Source organism: Rhea pennata, chromosome 11, assembly GCF_028389875.1.
Source record: "Rhea pennata isolate bPtePen1 chromosome 11, bPtePen1.pri, whole genome shotgun sequence".
Lineage (NCBI taxonomy): Eukaryota > Metazoa > Chordata > Aves > Rheiformes > Rheidae > Rhea > Rhea pennata.
The window spans coordinates 5,780,156-5,800,441 of record NC_084673.1 but is presented as its reverse complement, the minus strand read 5'-3'; the positions used below and the strand labels follow the sequence as shown (position 1 = coordinate 5,800,441).

Genomic DNA, 20,286 nt, shown 5'->3' with positions numbered 1-20,286 from the left:
GACTGAAGACACAGCTATTTCTCTCTCTGCTCCAACAGCATTTAATGCTCTGTTAATGCAAACCACAGAGACTTCCCTACTTCTCCCTGAAAGGCGAGAGACCACTAGCAAACCATACCTTCTAGCTTCCAAACTATTTCATCATAACTTCCTCTGGGCATACAGTAGGGACATATTTAGCTATTGAAGAAATAGCTAACATAAAAGTCTAACAGTGTCTTTTGAAAAATTTTTGTTCTTGGGTTTTCCTAGAGTTGTCACAGAACTTCAAGATAGCATTGCACTAAGAAATCAGAAAAATGGGCTGTAGATTTTAGGGTCATCTTAAATGGGTGAAGTGGGTTACCATAGATACTTTCATTCAAGAAGAACAAAAACATTTAATCACAGGTGAAAGCAAGAATGTGGTTACCACTATAACAAAATGCAGAAATAGCAGATCACATTTATTTTTTTCCATTTATTGGCACTTATTTGAAAAATAGTATAAATATTCAACAGAAGATACAAGTTGACCCACACACTATCGATGCATCTTTTTTAAAGACCAGAACAGATACGAGGAGGTTCGTTCTTAACAAATACGAAAGATCAAAAAAAATTGCCCTCACTACGAAAGAGCGAACACACAGTAGGTCTTTGGCACGTATCTGACATTGCAAAACTGAACTATGTCATAATAGAAAGCAAATAGACATTAAATACAAGCTTGTCCATCTGCCACAGGAATGATGGGCAGTTTGAAATTAAAAAACGAAAAACAAAAACCCTACAACATGGAAGTTGACTGTTACAATAATTTAAGAGGAATAAAAGAAGAAGGAAGCCATGTCATATCTTACTTGAATTGAATAAAACTATTAAATAGATTCTATTTTATTTCTGTAATAAGGATATGCTGAACTGGTCATTGGTCCTCAGGTCACCAAGTCTTCATATTCTACATCTTCCATTTCTACCTTGATAGCTGCTGTCAATCAAAGCTTTATCCACGCAAGTTTTTCACAGCAGAGTTCAGAATAGGCTTCTATTCCACTTCAGGAAGCTTTTATCTTCTACTCACTCTATTAAACATTACAAAGTTTTAGTGTGTTTAAAAATAAACATTTTGCTTCATTGGAAGAATGGGAGAGACCACATAGTACAAATATGTACACACACAGAAATGATGTCCAACTGGAGGGAAGTCCAATTGCATAACAGGAGCCAACAACCAAAATGAAGTTGCCACTGGAAAATTTGAAATAGCTGTCTACGGTGGTTTGCAGATTTTTTTCCTCCTGTCTTAGGAATTTCAGCGTTGAGATCAGGATGCCACAACCCACTGATTTTTCAAATATAATACAAGAATCCATATCAGATTACTAAATTCTAGGCTTCTAATCACCATTTGAAGTTTACATCAGCAGAAAAAACTTGATGCTATTAAGAGAAAGTGGCGTCAAGAGATTAAACACTGCAAGAATCTGCAGTTAAATGTTCGTATTTGATCGCTTCAGCCTGTATAAAAGCATTCAAGGCCCCTCACTGTTCTTCTCCAAAAGAAGTCATATATGAAGACGAAATACTGTTAAAGTAATGCACTTCCGAAGCACTGAATACTAAAATCTCAGCATTTAGTGTATTGTTCCAAACATTGCTACTATTTTTTCCTCTAGTAAAAGAGCTTTAACAGAGCATCTACCACTAATACATCATCTAATGGGGAAAAGAAACCAAAAAGGCCCCCAAACCTCCAAAGAATGTTCCACACTAAATTTGGATTTAGCCACAGTCATGATCATGAAGAAAATCCAACATAATAATAAGATGACAATTCATCACCTTGTTCTTTTCATAACTAATTAAAATACAGAACTGATTAATAGCCAACCAGAGAACACAAAAATCAAATTTTCCCCAATATTCTCACTTTCGTTTCAAGAACAAAAAAATCTCTAACATTTAGGAGAATAAAAATGTAAATTAGAAAGATGTTTCATTGGTTTCAGATTGAGGACGAACATAGAAGTCATCTATCACTATATCAGCATCACTTAATATTAGTGAGGATACAGCCTGTTGGCTGTTGGAAAGCCAAGTCTTCTACAAGCAGAATTTACATATAATACTATGTAACTTATACCAGTGAGACAATATCCATGGTAAAAATCAGCTTGTATACTGATGTTAGCATCAAATATATTCGTAATTCAAATGCTTACTGTATTTGAATATATATAAATGCCATACAAATTACTAGAAATATGAATTCTTCCTCAAGGAACTATTCTGGAAGCTTTCTAGAAATATTGACATTTCTGGAAGTTCCTATGAGGAACAATCGCAAATAATGCAGTTACACACAACAGAAAGTCTCATCAATTTCCACATGTTTCTTGGTGTCTATTAAACAAACTTATGTTTCTTAATTAATAGGTAACTTAGCTGTAAGATCTACTGGTAAAAATGGAGATCTGGAGTCAGAGAGAGAGACTGGAGAGTCTGTGCTGGTGCCAATCTCAGCTGGTGAGTCACATGAAGAGCCTGCATTGCTTCTATTGTCATCAAGACCATGTGATGACAGACTGAAAATAAAGTGGTATCAACATATGAGAAACGAGGTATTTAGTTTTTTTTCCTGAAACATGTCAAATACTACCTTCCATTCACTATAAAACCATTTAAAACTAAGTGTACATATTTGAGGAAACAGTAAGCCCTATAATTTGAAATAAATCTGTAATAATATGCTTTACAGACACTTCCGAACAGACAGATAACATTCTGCTATTTTTTCCCCCTCAGTTCACTCAGAAATAGTCTGCAGACTGGATACATCATGTGGACCCTGGAAATTCTAAAATCATAGTGAATGTTATTGCCTATTTACTGTAATACTTCCAGTGCTTCAAAAAAAAATCTTATCTTCTATGGGTCTGCATATCCAGGTGCCTCTTTTCCGAGGAGAATCAAAGATAAATTATATAAGCTGCTTGGACCACTTGCTGCTTATTTCACAGGACACAAAAACTTAACTGTAGGTGTTTATCACTTAGTGATAGCATTCAAGTGTCACTAAAAATTATCTTCTAAGCCAAGATGCAGCAACTGAACCTGTGCTGCTATGTCTACTGTGATTAAGATGGGGGGGGGGAGGGGGAGTATGCTTTTAAAGCTCCTTTAACACATCCATTTTACTATCACCACTGCAATGAGCTAAAAGCTTACAGATGGCTACGTGCCTTAGCTGAGAGGCAGAAAGGGCAGACATACTGTAAACAACTCTGGCTTGATAATTTTGTGTGTGCACACCCTATGTGTCAAGAGGGTAATAACCCTCTTGACTAAAACACTAAAGCAAAATCCCTCACTATTTTAAGTCATTACAGTTTTGTATGTAGTACTTTTTATCTCCTCCCAGGAGGGAGGATCAGACACAGACTCATTTTCCCATGTGACTAGCAGCAAGAAGCATAAAAAACTCTAACACATAGCATTAACACTCGTTTGACTGCAGCTTAAAACTAGACTCCCCCAAAATAGCCAGTCATGAGTTATCTTTTCCTAAGCATCCTTAACTCCCACAAACAGAAAGCACATTAACAGAAGATTTTTAGCCCTGGAAATTCTTCAATTCCTAGAATAGTAAATGTTATTGTTTATTAACTGTAATACTTTCAGTGCTTCAAAAATACAAGATGTTTGTATTAATAGCAAAAAATTACAGTTTCAAACATGCTTATTGCTATATGAAATACATATATATATATTTTTCTAGTACCCTTGATGAATTTCGCACAATAGCACAGTATTTACCATCCCGCAAGGTCTGTCTGATGTGAAACTTCAGGGATAAGCATGCTGGTGGATCCTTGGAATAATCTTTTTGGATGATCTTCCATCTCTGTTACACCTTAATAACAGGTAAGAGGTGATAAAAAATAACTAATTTTTATTTAAATCTATTTTCAGTGTATTTCTACAGAGCAAACTAAATAGAGGTTCAAACTTGCTACAATGTATCAAGCGTTATTTTAAAACATAGATGTTGCTGAAATTTTAAGAGTATTTCGTGGAAACCTTTTAGTTCAAGCACTGCGAGAGTTTAAAGTTGCAAACTGAGGTATTAGATACTGAGGAATTACATATCAGATGCCTATTCAGTACTACAGAAATTTTTTTTTGTTTCATTTATTCAGCTAATTAGTTCACTGACTAGCTCTGTCAAAGTAGAGAATAAAAGAACAAGGAAAGCTTGTTTTCATCGTGTAGTCAATTAAAACAATGTCCAGGATTATCACTCAACATATATTGACTGTGAATTCCATATACTAGAAAAGGACAGACATATACTTAAATAGGCTATGGCATAATTTATCTAAAAGTATTTTAAAAACCATTTCAGAGCAAGAAGTGTTCTGCTACAACGGTGAAGTATGCAGATGCATTTAAAAACAGATGCAGCAAAGTAAGTGAAACTTGAAGAAAAATGCAGGGAAAGAGAAAAAAATTCCAAATAAAGTTATTATGTGTCTATCACGTTCTCAACCAGCCTGTGTTGTAGGATTGTGATTTTAAATCCACCGTATTTGTGCACTTCAGTTAGCCAGGACTTTCAAAAATTTCTGTTTGTGAAATTAAGTATACCAATAGTTGTATTTCTTGTTTGATTAAACAGGTTACATTAGTTTCTTATCACAGGCATAGTATTACAGCAATGAAGAGGCATTAGGACAGAACAATTATTAGAGTTTTACCAAGCAGTAAATACTAGTTCATCAATTTCTATTTTATCACTACCAACAATTTCATATACTTGGTGATTGGTAAAACCCTCTATTTCTAGTCATTCTTTATCATATCAGCCAAATGAACAGAATGAGGAAGAAAGCTAGATGAATTACTATTAAATTAACAACCTGGCCTATTATGGTAGTCAGAAATAAACACTGTACCTTTTCTTTTTATTGACCCAAGAACACTTGGTCGAATGCAATTAATAGGACTCTGGCTTCTCCTGCTAAAAGAAGGCAGATGCTATACTGAAGTATCATCATTAACATAGGAAGCCCCAAAACAAGTAAAGAATGAAAAGATGTTCAGAAAGCATTTTCCTTTCAGTAGTTTAAGTTAAAAATAAGAGGTATTAGAACAGCCTATTCAAAATATATATATATATATATATTTTAGGACAGACAGACAAAGCAGTATAAACCTTAAAAGAATAAGTTAAGTCACATTGTTTCACAACCAGGACAGTTCAAAAGCTGATGTGTAGGTATTGGCTATATCTCAGTTGACAGGCTGAACTTTGCTGAACTGCTATGGCTTGATCCAATTCAATTGTGTGCCCACATCACTCAAAACAATATCCAATACAACTGAAACCAGAATGCCTTACAAGCCCCTAAATCCATTTTTTCCCTTATAATTCACTTATTTAATGTGTGATTAAGAGCAATAGACCACACTGCAAAATCAGAGCCTGAAACACAGCCCGGCTTCCTGATGTTCTCACAAAGATTTTAACAAATACTTGGGGCGTTGTAAAATCTAAAGTTTAGATGAATATAAAGTGATATTTGTGATCAGAAATCAATTTTAATTATGTATATAACAAATTTTGAGATTTCAAAAGCCCAGTGTGAATAAACTATGCCAACTTCCTGTTATTAACAGAGGCTGGTACTTACCTTGAAAATCGCCTTGTTGGACTTGGGCTAGGACTTGGAGGTAATCCACTACTACTCACCAAACTTTGCAAAGATGGTGAGAAACATTGCTGAGAGCAAAACAGTAACAGTTTATTTATGTATAAACACTGTATTATACCCATATAGTAACAACTGGGCCTAATTACAAGGAAATAAACAACCCACTGCCAATTTAAAGCAAGCAGCCAATTTGGCTGGATATACTGAGATATCACTTTGGATAAGGAGAAAAAAAAAAGTCTAGAAAAACTTGGACAGATTTTACTTTCATGCAGAACACAAGCAAGTTTGACAAGCATTTATTTTGCCATAGTCTGATTATTCAGACTAGTTCATAAAAATAAGAATATATGCCCCCTCCTCTTACTCTAAGGGAAAGGCAAATAAAGAATATTAACAACAGGTTAACAGTCAAACACTTCAGAAATTCACATCCACAAGATGTGCAACTGCTAGCTGTCATTTTCTGTTTCTGGATTTTAGTTCTTTTGTTTCACTCTCTAGTTTCTTGCTTGCAGATGAGGTAGAAAGGAAAAGGCAGCTTCATCTTTTGTTATTAATTTGGTTTATTAGCACAATTCAAGATAGAACATTTATTACTACACTTTGCTTACCTTCCCTATTCCTCTGGTAGGTGAAGGAACCGGAGAAACTGGGATAAAGTCCACTTGCTTTGGTGATGACGATTTTTCATAATCATTGTCACTCTGTAGATGGTACGTATAAATAATAGTCGTATAAGCAGGTATTTTAATATATATATTAAAAAAAAAGGACTGTTTGGAATTGAGTAAGATTCCAAAGTTATCCTCATTCATACTCATCATTTTTTAATGTAGATATGAGGACATACGTATAACAAAAAAAAGCCTTAAACATTATTTACTGACTATCAGAAAATGGAAGAAAATTTGGACAGGTAGATAACCATGCAATTCTATTTTTAAATATCATCCCAAGAAACCCACATGTATCCTTGAACAACTGATAACTTTATGCCTTTTTAGTATGAAACATTGTGGATCAGAAGCAGCAATATATTAACAACACTCTTTTTAGATCAAATTATACAGGAGAATGTTGACATGGAAGTCTCTAATGTCCTAATACTGATAAAAAAAGTAAGTCATGAACGCATTACCAGGCTCAAGCTCTCCTCGCATGACTGGATCATCTGCATTGCTACTTGCACATCTCTATAAAGAAGAAGAGAAATGTGTTGTCCCTGGTCCATAAAAGATTTCTTTATGTATACTAGGTATACTTGGCCTTACCTTTCATGTACTGTTTCTCTGTTCATCAAATTCATTCCTTCTTCCTAAAAGAGATTAGCAGATGAAAAATAAAGACTTGCAAATCAGAAAAACTTTATTTTCAGCTCACTCAGGTATAGAGTTAATATAATTCAAAAACCTTAAGTAACAACAGCCTTAAGTCCGTATTACATGAAGGTGGACAGGGCAGAAAGGAGAAGAAATTCAGAGAGAGAAATCATCGCATAAAAAGCATTGCTTATGGGAGTTGGTTGCTTCTCAGGCAGCTTTTTCATTTTCATCACCATTCAAGAGACAGTTATAAAACTGAGCAATAATGTGACCAAAGCTTTTATATATGCTACAGTATCTTTATATAATCTTGCATAAAATCATTTCATAAGGTAGAAATTACTCCTCACTTCAAGAGGACAGAAACTAGCATAGGTAAGCCTTAAAAGCATGCCTGGATTCTCACCTTATTCTATATATTAGAAACTAACTAGATTGTCAGCCTCTCGTTTGTATACAATGTATTATATATATGCAATAAATTAGGGATTTAGTGCTATTTTTCTAAAACATCTATAAAATATTAATAAAATGAAACAAAGGTATAAAATGAAACACACTAAATATTAATCACAAGTATAAACAAATTTGATTCAATCCCCTCTTAAGGCATGAACCATTTCTTAAAACTAAATTAATACTATCCAGTGTGTTCAGTAAAGGAATAATCCAGTCTAGTTAAAGAAAAAAAGTTTAAATAACTGGTTTCACTCTCTGCATCACACATAGGAAGAGTCTTCCTGCGTTAGTCAACTGTAAGATTATTTGCTAAGAGTTGAAAAAAAAATCAGAAGTACAATATATGGTTCCCATCTGTGCCTATAAGTATACAGGAGAGAGAATTTCAGTTTGTGAATTTAATGATCAAATATAAGTTATTAAAGTGAACAATGGCATTTAAGAAATGTGTGGTTTGGAATAATTATGATATAAAACATTCTTTAAAAACTTGAAAAATGAAACATACTTCATGCAATAAACATAGCAACAGAAGCATAGCACTGAGTTCATCACCTTGCTCTCATCAGATTTATATATTAATCCTAACTTTCTTATATTAATTTTAAAAAATAGCTCTCCAATTGACTTCACTGCTTCAAAGTCTCTTTAAGCCAGTAAATTATTTACATAGTAAAAACAAGTATTCATTTTCTACAGGATTACTATGCACATTTAATATCTGAGGTGGGAAGCAAGAGCACATACAACCCACTTCAGATATCATACCCTGAAAATGCTGCCTGAAGCATAAATTGACTTTTTTACAGAGTGAAAAGCCTACCTATTTGAAAACTAGCTAGTCTAAAAAATAAAGCATCTTCAAGCCAGTCTTCAAGTCAGTTTTATACGCATTCTACTGTCAAAAAGTCAAGATACACAATGAAAGAGCCACAAAAGTGTGCTTGCTGTTTTTGAAACTTGAGTCTGTAGACTCTGATCTGTTTGGTGGTAATGCTATTTAAGCCAACTCAGATATTTGCCACACCCCTCTCTCCCTTCCTAGGTATTTGCCCTTGTGCCCTTCCCCTCCACTCATGCTGTAATAGCACAAGTACAGTGACCTGGATAATAAAATTATACAGATGAAAAATAGTCCAGCTGGAAGTCTCAACTATTTTTTAGCTAGATCTCTTCCTTATCCAGTTCATTTTCTGCCTGCGCAAATTCTTGTGCCAGCACAAGGAATACGCTGTCATTGGCCCTGAATATTTATGCTGACACTGCAGCCAAAAACCGTAAAACCTTACCCAAGAGTTTGCATTAAAAACTTCCTTACTAAAATGTCCGATTCAAAATTTGTCTTTTCTTTCTTCTCAAATCATCTTCTCTCTCTAAGATGCATTCTACTTTTTATAAAATTTGGAATTCTGAAAACAGATATAACCTTTACTTTTAAAAGCACTTTGAAGTAATAGACTGCTGCAGAACCTGTACTACTATTTCAAACCAAAAAATCAATAGTCATTTGAAGAACGGTGCAGATCAAGGGTAAAAGAAAAAACACACTTCTAAGCAACCTACTATTTCCAAAAAATTAGAATATGTGCTTACCTGTTTGATTTGATGAAGACGGCTGCTAGGAATATGAACAGGAGATGATGGCACAAACTGAAAAACAAAACCACATACAACTGAAATGTTCTTAAAAACCACAGGAGGAGGGAGCGAAAGGTGTTAGGATGTTAGTACCCACTCTAAAATGCTATCTCAAAAAAAACTCCCAAATGAAAATCAATTCTTATAACATCTGCAGAGCATACAAACTATATTAAGTACTTGCAAGAACATTATATTGTGTATTTCCATATCATACCATTTTGCATGGTCAGAGATGCTAATGGATATCAATCTGCTTTTCACTTCAGTTTCAGGTTACTAGAACTCAGACCCTTCTTTATAGAATGAACTGACTTTTAACTAGCACACTGCCACCCATAATATGTCTGCATAAAAATACAAAGCCAAAACCGCACACTGTGCAGAACTATTTCTGGATTGTTGTCTGCCTACAAATGAGTACTTTGACAGATGAAAAAAATCAGCTATTAGAGGGCTAGCAAAGAGTTAAATACCCTCCTTAAGCTTCTCAACAGCTTCACAAATTCAAATGAAAGAAAATGAAATCATTCATGATATCACTAAAAGTGCTTTTCTATTAATTTTGTCAGCTTTGCATGAAGATCCTCTCATTGGAATATTATGATCTAAAATCGTACACTCAAAAACAAATGAAATTATTTTAATTACTTAATTTTATATATTTCCTGTCTCTCAAAACTATCAACTGACATTTGTCATAATCCATTCTGGGTCACAAATTCAAAGCTTTAGTCAGAGCTTTACCTAACCTCTTCCCCTCTGTAAGACTCATAACCCCTCCAAATAACAAGTCTTTGTAAAATGGACATGTGCTCAGTAAGAAAGAGTCATATCATTACTGTCTATTATACTTTATGCAATGTGAGGCTTCAACAGCTTCAAACAAAACATTACTAGAGTTCTTCATTATGCTGAAATCAGAGAATTAACATTCATTCACTTATCTATTTACTGCATCATCTTCTGATCAGTGCCATGGATAATGCAAAGATCTTGCTGTCTTATACAAAAAGTCATGGTAAGTTATCACAGCTCATTAACATGTCATATATTCAGAATCCTCCCTCTAAATATATATTTTTATATATTTTATACAAAAATACACACATACATACACACTTATATAAAGCCTTTCTTCTTTCAAAAAATATTAGGCTACCACACTTACAAACAGAATGTCTAATACTTCTGACAGAACTTAGTCATCATACTATATACTACAATCTAGCAGTTATAACATTTTCTTTAGCTATTTAAGTCCATTTTACATCAGCTTTACTATTATACTGAACTTTCAAAAATCCTGCACACCTAGTAAAATTTCCTCCAAACTGTAACAGTCAGTATACACCTTTAAGCTAACCTTGATTCGCACACACACACAAAAAAAGGCTCTGGACAGTAGTACATTCCTGTCCATTTACTCCATCACTGCACAGTGAAAATGCATTTGTTCCATTCTTTGTATTTTAAAACTATGATCCACTTACTCTTAAGTTTAATGTTAATAAAATATATACCAAACTAGTGGGGACCAATCAAAGTAAAAAGTAGAAAATGGCAGTTAAGTATTCCTCTACAGGATCTAATATAGATTTGACTAAATCCATTAATTCCAAGGAACCTACAGCTGATCTCCAACAAATCACGATCCTTGTTTTGTCAATGCTCAAAAACTGCTTTTCCCTGCTAATAGTCCTTTAATTTAATTCTTGTGAAAAGAAATTATCAGAAGCCTCAGCGGCTTTTAAAGGATATCTGCTAAAGCAGATTAAACTAATTTGTTAAAATTATGCTACTTAAATCCCAGATGTTTTAAGAAAGCAAAAGCTTAATAGAAAATATAAGAAACTATTAGAATATCATGTGGAAGAGAGGCACCTTCCCCTTTCTCCCTCTTCCAGTATGTCAGATAGATGCAATAACTTTCTGAGAGTCAAGTTTCACAAACATCAGTTTGGCTGCAGAGCCAAACTACGCAGTCACCTGCCCCTTGCACCTAAGCCCTTCTATTTCCCTCCCTGCACTGCCCCCTGTCTTCTGCCAACACAAGCATTTCTGGGGCCATACAGTAGACCATAACAGTGAACTTGTTCAACTTTTAAAAAACAAACAAACAAACCACTTTTGAAACAGTACCTGAACATCTAACTACAACCTAAAATGTTCTGCTTTAAGGAAACCATTTACTCACTAGATGCCACTGGTAACTTCTGAGTTTAAATGAACACCGAATACCTGAACATAGTTGAGCCTTCCTTGGCAGTTACATTTCATAACTCAAAAACAAAAAACTGCAGATTTAGACATAGTCAGAATGGCAGAGCTGCCCCTACGATCATCATTACAAAAGAGTTGGAGCCTGAGACTCTGAGAAGCTATTCAAAAAATACAAGAATACTTTAGAATTTAGCTGGGACAGCTACTACAATAGCCCTGAAGATGGAGCTAGAATAAAACCTTCATTTATCAAAGCATTTTATCAACTCCCATTATTCCCTTGAGTTAACACAACAGATCAGAAACACAGAATTATTGATCAGTTTTTATGAAGTGTTACTAAGTGTTTTGTGCTATGTTAAACTATGAAAAACCATTAGCTGTATTTATAATACTAAGTTAACAAAGTTTCAGTCACTTAATCCTTTTCTCTCTCCTTATACATTTTACACTGCAATAAAACTTGGATTTGTTTTTCCAATTACAAAAAACAGTGGTTTTTGAAGTACACTTCAACATTTATCTGTTGTAAAATCAAACTAACCAAAGTTCATGTCATCTAGCACCCCAAATAGTTTCTCAAACATCATAAAACTATATAGCAAGAATACCAGGTGCAGTTAAGAGTCCTTAATGCTGAAGAGGTTAATCATCTTCCAAAAATGGTTTAGCTATAGCTGATCCTGGCTCAAAGTAGCAGAAGGATGAGATGATCTCTAAGTTCCTTTCCAATTCCATCCTCCTTGTCCTTCCTAAGATGACCATAAACCAGACCATAATTAAAAGTCACTAAGAATCTGCCAAGCTCTATCAAAGTGGACAAAGTGCTGATGTAGGGTTCCACATTCCTTTTTAGCATCAGTAAAACTGAAGCTGTATTTTATCAGCCTCTGGTCAACAAGGGAAAGAAGAGAGGTAACTTTCAAGATGCTTTTTAATAAACTTAAATAATAATAAACTTAATAAAGTGAGATGAAGGCTTGAGGACATCTTCCCATGAAGAAGTTAACATTGGTTCAGAGATGTTCCTTTATGATTAACTAATTAAACTACAAAATATTAACAGCCAGCAGTCACTGTACTAGAAAGTTTCAGAGCTCACTGGATCTTTCAGAAAATCCCATGTGACATTATACTGGCACAGTACACACAAGCATGTTCTCTCAAACAGATTTCGCACACATTTTAGGCCATTTTTCTGAGCCTTTGTGAATTACAAGCCTAAGCACTGTATCTCTGCAAGGCCACATGAGTGAAGCTGCTGGTGCTTCCTTTGAGTCTTTGACCTGTGCTCCCCTGGAGGCTAAAGGGAAAGGGCAGAAAGAAAGGAATCCCAGGTCGCTCCAGATGTAAGATGAGCATGAAGAAAGAGCTCTTCATGCAGGAGAACAGAGGAGGGAGAGGAAAGAGAGGAGAAGACACATACCCTACTTCCAACCTCTTGATCTTGAGCTACAATCTTCTAGCTTTGGACATCCGCACTCCCATCCCTGAAAAGCTTCACTTCAGATACAAAAACTCAACCCAAAAATGTAAGCTAAATGTAAGCTGCAAAGTGTCCTTTGCCACCGAGTCAAAAAAGTTCCAATTTTCTGTTGACGACTTTCAGAATAAAGTCACAAAATCCAAAAAACAACATCTCTCTCTCTGGGATCAGGACAGGTTTAAGAGCCAGCCCACCACTAACTGTCCCCTGGTTCCCAACACATTAACAAAAACAAAACCCTGGGCCTTAATGAGGCAATGCCTCCTAAACTAGATCGTCCCCTCCCTCAACAATTAATTGAAGATCTTTAAGAAGGAAATCCAGTAAACTGAGCTTTTGTCTTTGTTTCTCCTTTAGTCTGACCATAAGCATAAATATAAGCACTCTATATTGCAACCTGAAAAAGTATGAATAAAAAGACCGTTGTTTAAGATTTCTTTACCATAGTTTTTTCCTTTACGCTTAATTTTTCTAGCAGGAGAAATGCTAAAGAAAGTTTTTTTCAATAATCTTTCCAAACTTTTACATAAGCATCTCAATTCTATTACAGATGCAAGGTTTTGCTGAAGTAGTTGAATGTCCTAATTTTAAAAAAAGAATTTTAGCTAAGGGGCATCAGTCAAGAAAACAGTAGAATAGTTGTCTTCAAACATTAACCCAGAGCTAATGGATTATTTCTAACACATCTTCAAAAGGGAGCTAAAAAAAAAAAAGAAAAGGATAATTACTGTTAGCACTGCAGGTGAGTCCAGCTCTGCAAAAATTACAAGTATCTATAAATCAAAATGCACTGAAAACCAATACTGTAGCATTATTTTGTTTCCCATACTTAAAAGAAAATTATCACTACTCCTCTCCCCGACACATCTAAATTTTTCTAAAACTAAAAGTGAAACTGTATGCAGCTGGCTTCTTACCCAGCCTGTATCTGTTTCATAAGGCTATCTTATGGGAAAAGTTAAGTTTCTGGTTATACATCAAAGTTGGCTCAAAAATTCCTTTTGGTTAGAGGAAGTAACTATCCAAGCACCTTGTCCCTTTCTACAAGGGCTAGCAAACTACTCCCATGCCATCTTGCGCAGATGTTCCAAATCAGTTAAAGTCACACCTTTTCACCACTACTCATAAGATGCTATAATACAAGAAAAGCAACATTTTCTCTGTGTTGAAGCACTGTATTTTTAGATTAATATTTTTAAAAAATCAGATTGTGGAAGCTATAATAATAATTCAATTGCAACAGAAGTTGAAATCACACATGAATGTTTCTTAGAGATATGGAATCATTCATCCTGGAAGTCTCAAGACCTATGGTATACTAGTCACCTAGGTGATTAAAACAATCTCTTCCAGCACTAAGACAAGACAAGCTAAAACTAGATCACTTTTTTTCTCTTTAAACATCAGAGATTATTAGCCCTTCAGTTACTGAACAACACTACATCTTATATAATTAGTTTTCTTTGCAAAATATCTTATTTATTCCAGGTTAGAACATCCGCTTGCATTTTACAAAGTTATGATCACAATGAAATATAAGTGCTCTCCAAGGCCAAATGGCTGTAAATAACATCTAACTATAGCTACAGCGTATTAACATCACAGTCTAGAGTCTTGCTTCTGAAAACGCACAGTATTAGTTTCATAGCTTACAACCTCATTTTTTTCTTTAATCCTGTTTGCACACTTCTTCTTTGGGCCTAGTGAGGTCGGTTTAATTGTTTTCTTACCAGACTATGACGATTCATAACTGTTGTACTGTTCCTGCGGGTTCGCAGAACGTTAGCCTGGAACACCTGTGAATTATCACTGTGAAAAGAAACACTTGTCAAATGCAAGAGCCATTTCCTCCCTATCATAAAGTACTTTTTAATATAATAACAGTTTCAAATTCTAAGACAGCTAGCATTTCAAGGCAAAGCATTCAAGAAATAGGTATGAAAGCATTCTTTCAGTGTGCTGGTCAAGAGCTGAAAACAAATCACTCTCACCGCAAGTCCTAGCTAACTTCACTTAATGATGCTGATTAATCATACTGAGTCATCAGAGTAACTGTGCAATTGTTAAGATCAATCATTTCTGTGGGAATTTATTAAGTCTAGAATGGCTAGAGACTGCCTATTGCTTCAAACAAGTCATTCAATAGAACAAATTTATAAATAGCATATAATCAGTAACTGAAAGCAGCCTCAAAGCCAGTAGAATCAAAAATACAGTACTTCAAAAAATGTGATTGTCAAGACCATTTAATAAGTTATGTTTTTTTTTTTTTAAGCAGAGGTTAAACTATACATACTGCAAATCCAGTTCTGAAAGCCCTAAGACTTTTGACCACAGTCACATCTTCAATCAGGAAGGAAGACATCCATTTAAAACATCATTATTTATTTGGTATAACATGGTCTCCTCCTTTCAAGGAAACATTGAGTTCTATTGATTCCTAAAGTAAGTCATCATCCTGTCATCACTGGTATTATCAACAGCCATTGATCTGTGCTTAATGAACAAGACTGCAGAAATCAAATAAATTTTTATGGTCATTAGAATTCAGAGCCAAAAATCTCTATGCTTAAAAATCATTGAGGACCCGCACAGGCACACATATAAAATCATAATTAGATCCAAATTGCAAAAAGCCACTGAGTTGTATCTTTCTCTCAACTGCTAGCTCAGATGAACAAAAGCACTACACAAAATATTATCTCTTAAAACTATTCTGACCAATAGTATTAGCTTTTTTTCTAAAGGCTAATAATCAAATTAAATTCAAAAAAAAGGTGTATTTTAAAGACACATCATAAACAGAATCCTCCAATTTAAAATGCACCAGTTAGGCATGCATGTTTTAGATTTTTTTTAAAACTTACTGCTAGATAAAAGGTAACAAAAAAGCTTTCCTTAGAAATAAAAAGCCAGTAAAATTAATCCAAAATAGCTCTAGCCACTATTACAAGCATGTTTTTTTTTCCACCATGATGAATGCATTGATCCCTTTTTCTTAAGCATCAAGTACAAATTAACAGACATCACTCACAACTTCAAAAAAGTTTCATTCAGGTTGTATCTACAAGAGAAAACATTTGTGATTTGATAGGAGCTAGAACAGGAGACACGGCCTTAAGTTGAGAGATGAGATTTACTGGCTGAAGCCAACAGTTACAGCTTAGTACATATGTACTTGTACACAAACATGTGGCTTAAACAGTACATTCTGAAATGCAGGTTTTGAATGGAGAAAACAGGTTTGAAAGACTCCCTAAATCCTTTATCACATAGGCCAAGTCTAATATTTAGCGCTAACTGGAGAAGAAAAGAGAGAGAGGAAAAAACTCTACAAGCATCCTTACCTTCAAATTCCCATGCAAAAACACCAGAGCTGGTCAGATCTCAAACTCACTTTTCACAGAAAAAAATCATTTTTATTTGGTATGAAAACAGAAATTGAAACTTCTGTGAAAGGTAAATTCCATGATATAAAATATTTCACCTAAAATGTTCTCTGGTTCCAAGTAACCCCTTCTCAAAGCTTCTTAATAAATCTGTTAATGAAGAAGCAAAGAGAGCGGGCAGTAGAAAAAGCAAGCTGTCCAAGAATAGAAACTTTTGTTTCCGTTTACCCTACAAAGTTATTCAGGGAAAATCTGAAATTTCTTGCCAAGAGCTGCAATCTTTCAGAAACAGCTGGAAAATTCCTACATAACAAGCAAACCACTGCAAACACCCGAAATTAGTTTAATGTGATTCCTGTTTAGCTTGTGTAAACAACACCTGTTATACGAACAGTTTCAAGGTAAGAGCTGAGGCCTACCTTTCTCCTCCCTGTACAGACCCTGAATAAAATTTCTCTACGCATGGTTATAGGATGCTTAAAAAAAAAAAAAAAAAGTCAAGGATCTCACAGTTCATAAAAAAAAAAGTTATAGAGCTGTGAAAGTGATGAAAAATGTTTGTGTCTCAGCTCTGTTATTAAATTTACTTACTTGGAAATCTCCCTGCTGAACAACTACTATATATAATATTTCTGTACTCCATGGAAATATACAAAAAAATTGCAAACATGTTTATTGACATAAGATGCAAGAAATCATATTTTCTCTGAACTGTGATGAAATATTAGCCATTTTGGAACACAGGAATTATGCCATTTATTCATCACTTCATTTCTAGCTCCTTACAGAAATGCAACATTTAATAAGGAAAAAAAATACTTATCATGCATTATATATATCTTCTACAAACTTTCATATCCTTGTTCTCTCCCAAACTGCCGTAGGCATACCACCAGCATCAGCAGGTAGACCACCCTGAAGTCAGATGTTAGCCACACCATGGATGGTGGTGGATGTGGAGGCACCTCTCAACTTTATGACAACCCAGAAGAGGCAAGAAATAGGACTTCTGAACTTACCCAAACACAAAACCATACACAGACCACGCATATCTGCGAGCTGTCCTCCTAGCCCTTGCCTGGGACTGCTACCATCTCTGTCCTGCCAGGGGAGGGGAGCTGGGCCTGGACCGCCACGTGAACATCCAGCAAACACCAGCCGCCGTCACGCTGAAGGTGATACCCAGGCAAAACCCTTGCGTTCCTCCTAGCATTGTCTGTGCCGCGCTAGCAAAACCAGCGCCGTCCTGAACAAGTCACAGAACAACCGACCCACTGCCCTACGCGCAACCCAGAAGCGCCGCTCGGGCGTCCGGCTGGGTCGCATCCAGCGATGCTCCTCACTGAACCTGCCTAGTTCTTTTGAAACTATTCACCGCAGGATTACTACGTTAGTAAGTGAACGTTCCTTGGCAAACTGAAGCCATAACGGGAATCACAGATCGATGCTATTCACCGGTAAGCGCAGCCACAGCTCAGAGGCTACAACCGTCAGAGCGCCGGTCTCGGCTGCGCAGGATGGAGGGGGACGCAGGGTGCGAACGAGCGAGAGGCGCCCAGGCTTCCTCCAGCCGCTCCGCACGGGCCAGGACCCCTCACCGAGGCCCCTCGTGGGTCGGGGCGCTGGGGGGGAGCCCGCTTTGACAGCGGGGCACGGGCCGCGGGTGGGAGCCCCGCGGCGGGGCCCGCGGCGGCGCTCACCTGAGCCCGTGGATGAGGGGGGCGCTGTTGGACCGCCGCAGCCCGCCCCCGTCGCTCGGCGCCGCCGCGCTCCCCGGCGGCAGCTCCAGGTCCAGCTCCATTTTCTCCTGAGCCATCGCGGCAGCCCCGGCCCCGGCCCCGGCTCCTCCCGCTCCGCCGCGACGCCCATTCACTGCCCGCGCCCGCAGCGGCTCCTCATGCCGCCGCTTCCCCGGCGCGGCGCGGCGCGGCGCGGCCGCCTCTACAGGCCCCGCGGGCGGCGCCGCAGGCAGCGTCCGGGGGCGCGGCGGGCCCGGCGAGGGGGGCGGCCCCAGCAGCGCCCCATGCCGCGGGCGGCCCGCGGGCGGCCCCTTCCCCCAGCCGCTGCCGCCGCCCGCCGAGCTCCCGCGCGCGCCGAGCTCCCGCGCGCCGCCGCCGCCGCCTGAGGGGAGCGACGCCTCGGGCCGGGCACCCACAGCACCCCGCGCGCCCGCCGCCGCCGCCCAGCGCGCATGCACCGCGGGGGGCCCCGGCCGCGGGCCCCGCCGGCACGGCGCATGCGCAGAGCGCCCCGGCGGCCTCGCCGCTGAGGCGGCCGTGGCGTCGCCGGGCCCTCTCTGCTGTGGGCTGGTGACCAGGCTGGTGTAAGGGTTGGGTGCAGGAATAGGTGCTGCTATTCACAAGGAGCCTCCCGGCCGAGGACAGAAACATTAAAAAAAATAAATAAAAAGAGAGGGAGACGCTAAACAGGTGTGAAGATGCAGTGCTGCACCGCTGAGGTGACCAGACTGCGGCCTGGCTCTGCAGGTCCCGCCGCGGCTCGCGAGGACGCGCACCTGGAGCGCAGCTCCTTTATGCTGCGACAGGTACAGCTACAACTCAAAGCAGTGGCCTTCGGCCTGGAAAACTTAAAACGAGCACACATGGCTACACCAGGGGTACCTGGCCCTGAGTGAGAAAAATAAGTTATTTTATCCGTAACTTTACTCATGTTTCTGAATTACAGCACTTGGATGTTTGTGTGTGCCTCGATTTGTATAGAGAGCAACGCGGAGAAAGGCAGGAATGAGTTTTCCAAACTACATTTCAGACTAAGCCCTGCTTATATTAATCATGAAATTCAGATGTAAATATTGCAGGTGTCTAAAAATATGTTCATAAGTACTCTCTTGCTAAGCACCAAAATGCTGATACTTAAATATGTATAACTAAGCATCTGAGTTAATATTTTGCCAAGATGAATAAAGCCATTGTCACTAATACAGTTGGTGATTCTCTGCAAGCTCAGGCATCTCTGCATTGCTTACAGTCCAGGTGAATATTTCAGGCAGTCTTTCAGAACAAAAATAACTGGAGAAGAAAGGTAGATTATAGATAGTGGAAAAAGCTTTTTTTTAAAAAAAAAAAAAAGGTTCTACACTTAGTAATTTATTTAAGGCTGGGGAGAAACAGTGTTTTGTAACTTTGTTTGGCAATGTATATTCAATCCATTGAGATATTTCCCTGATTTTATCAAATATTCCCTGTTTTTTCTTCCAGGCCATGGCTCTTCATGCCCATGAATACCTCTGCATCATTTTAACTCATCTATCCCTTTCTCCCCACTCTATTTCTCCTCTGAATCTCCCTCCTTCACCCATATCCTCCCAGGGCTCTGTTTATCGTATTCCCTACTTTCTTAATCCCTGTTCCCATGGCCCTTTGCCCAGTTCCCCACACCCAGCTTTTTGATTTTGATTTCCTCATTTTCATCTTTCACCTCGTTCTGCTTCCAAGCACAGCTCTCTCCCTCAGCCACTTCCCCTTTTCTCTGCCTCATTAGCCTTCCTCCTCTTAGCACTGACCCCTAGAATGACCCCTAGGTCCTTTGACAGTCATCCGGACATTCCCTGCTTTTTCTTATATTTACACATTCCCATTAAAACTCACTTGGTTCTAGTAAACCCCTTGTGAGGTAGCAAGCTAGTGTGATGGTGTCTGGCACTGCAAAGTTTGTGTCCATGGAGCAGATTTTTTTGAGCTCTCAGCCACATTTCAGTAGTGTTGGCTTCTTTCCGAGTGGTATCCTGGAACATAGCATTTGAAGATTTTGCTGTCTGTGGCAACAAAGACATAATACAATAGCTCTGCAATAATAAATACCAAAATCCACATAATAGGTTGGTGATGTAGTCACATTTTGCAGGTGGCTTTTGCATCAACAAAGCCAACATCTATTCCCTTCAGGGCTAGCTGTTTTGCTAGATATTGTCAATTGAATTGTCTCTTGGGCAGTGTCCAGCTGCCATATGAAATGCTTGTGCTGAAATACTTAACAAAGAGAATGGTGCACGTTCTATAATAAAACTCAGACTGCAAGTATGCTGCTGCTTTTAGAGCATGGATTTTTAG

The 20,286-nt window shown here is 37.8% G+C and overlaps 1 protein-coding gene across 3 annotated transcripts; it reads right to left on the bottom strand.

Annotated features, from left to right (window-relative positions):
* Window positions 1–440: 440 nt before the first annotated feature.
* LOC134145325 (P2R1A-PPP2R2A-interacting phosphatase regulator 1) lies at window positions 441–18,163 on the bottom strand. Of its 3 annotated transcripts, none has more exons than XM_062584718.1 (10): window positions 17,917–18,163; window positions 14,558–14,636; window positions 9,074–9,130; window positions 6,971–7,014; window positions 6,838–6,892; window positions 6,311–6,403; window positions 5,676–5,764; window positions 4,938–5,002; window positions 3,799–3,895; window positions 441–2,567 (listed from the first exon to the last, which is right to left on the bottom strand). In XM_062584718.1, the coding sequence occupies exons 1-10, from the start codon at window positions 18,030–18,032 to the stop codon at window positions 2,408–2,410; spliced, it is 855 nt and encodes a 284-aa protein (XP_062440702.1). In that variant the 5' UTR covers window positions 18,033–18,163; the 3' UTR covers window positions 441–2,407. The 3 variants fall into 3 exon arrangements, with proteins under 3 accessions (XP_062440702.1, XP_062440700.1, XP_062440701.1); XM_062584716.1 differs by having other exon boundaries at window positions 4,938–4,999; window positions 17,917–18,115; XM_062584717.1 differs by having other exon boundaries at window positions 2,479–2,567; window positions 3,764–3,895; window positions 17,917–18,115.
* Window positions 18,164–20,286: the final 2,123 nt, after the last annotated feature.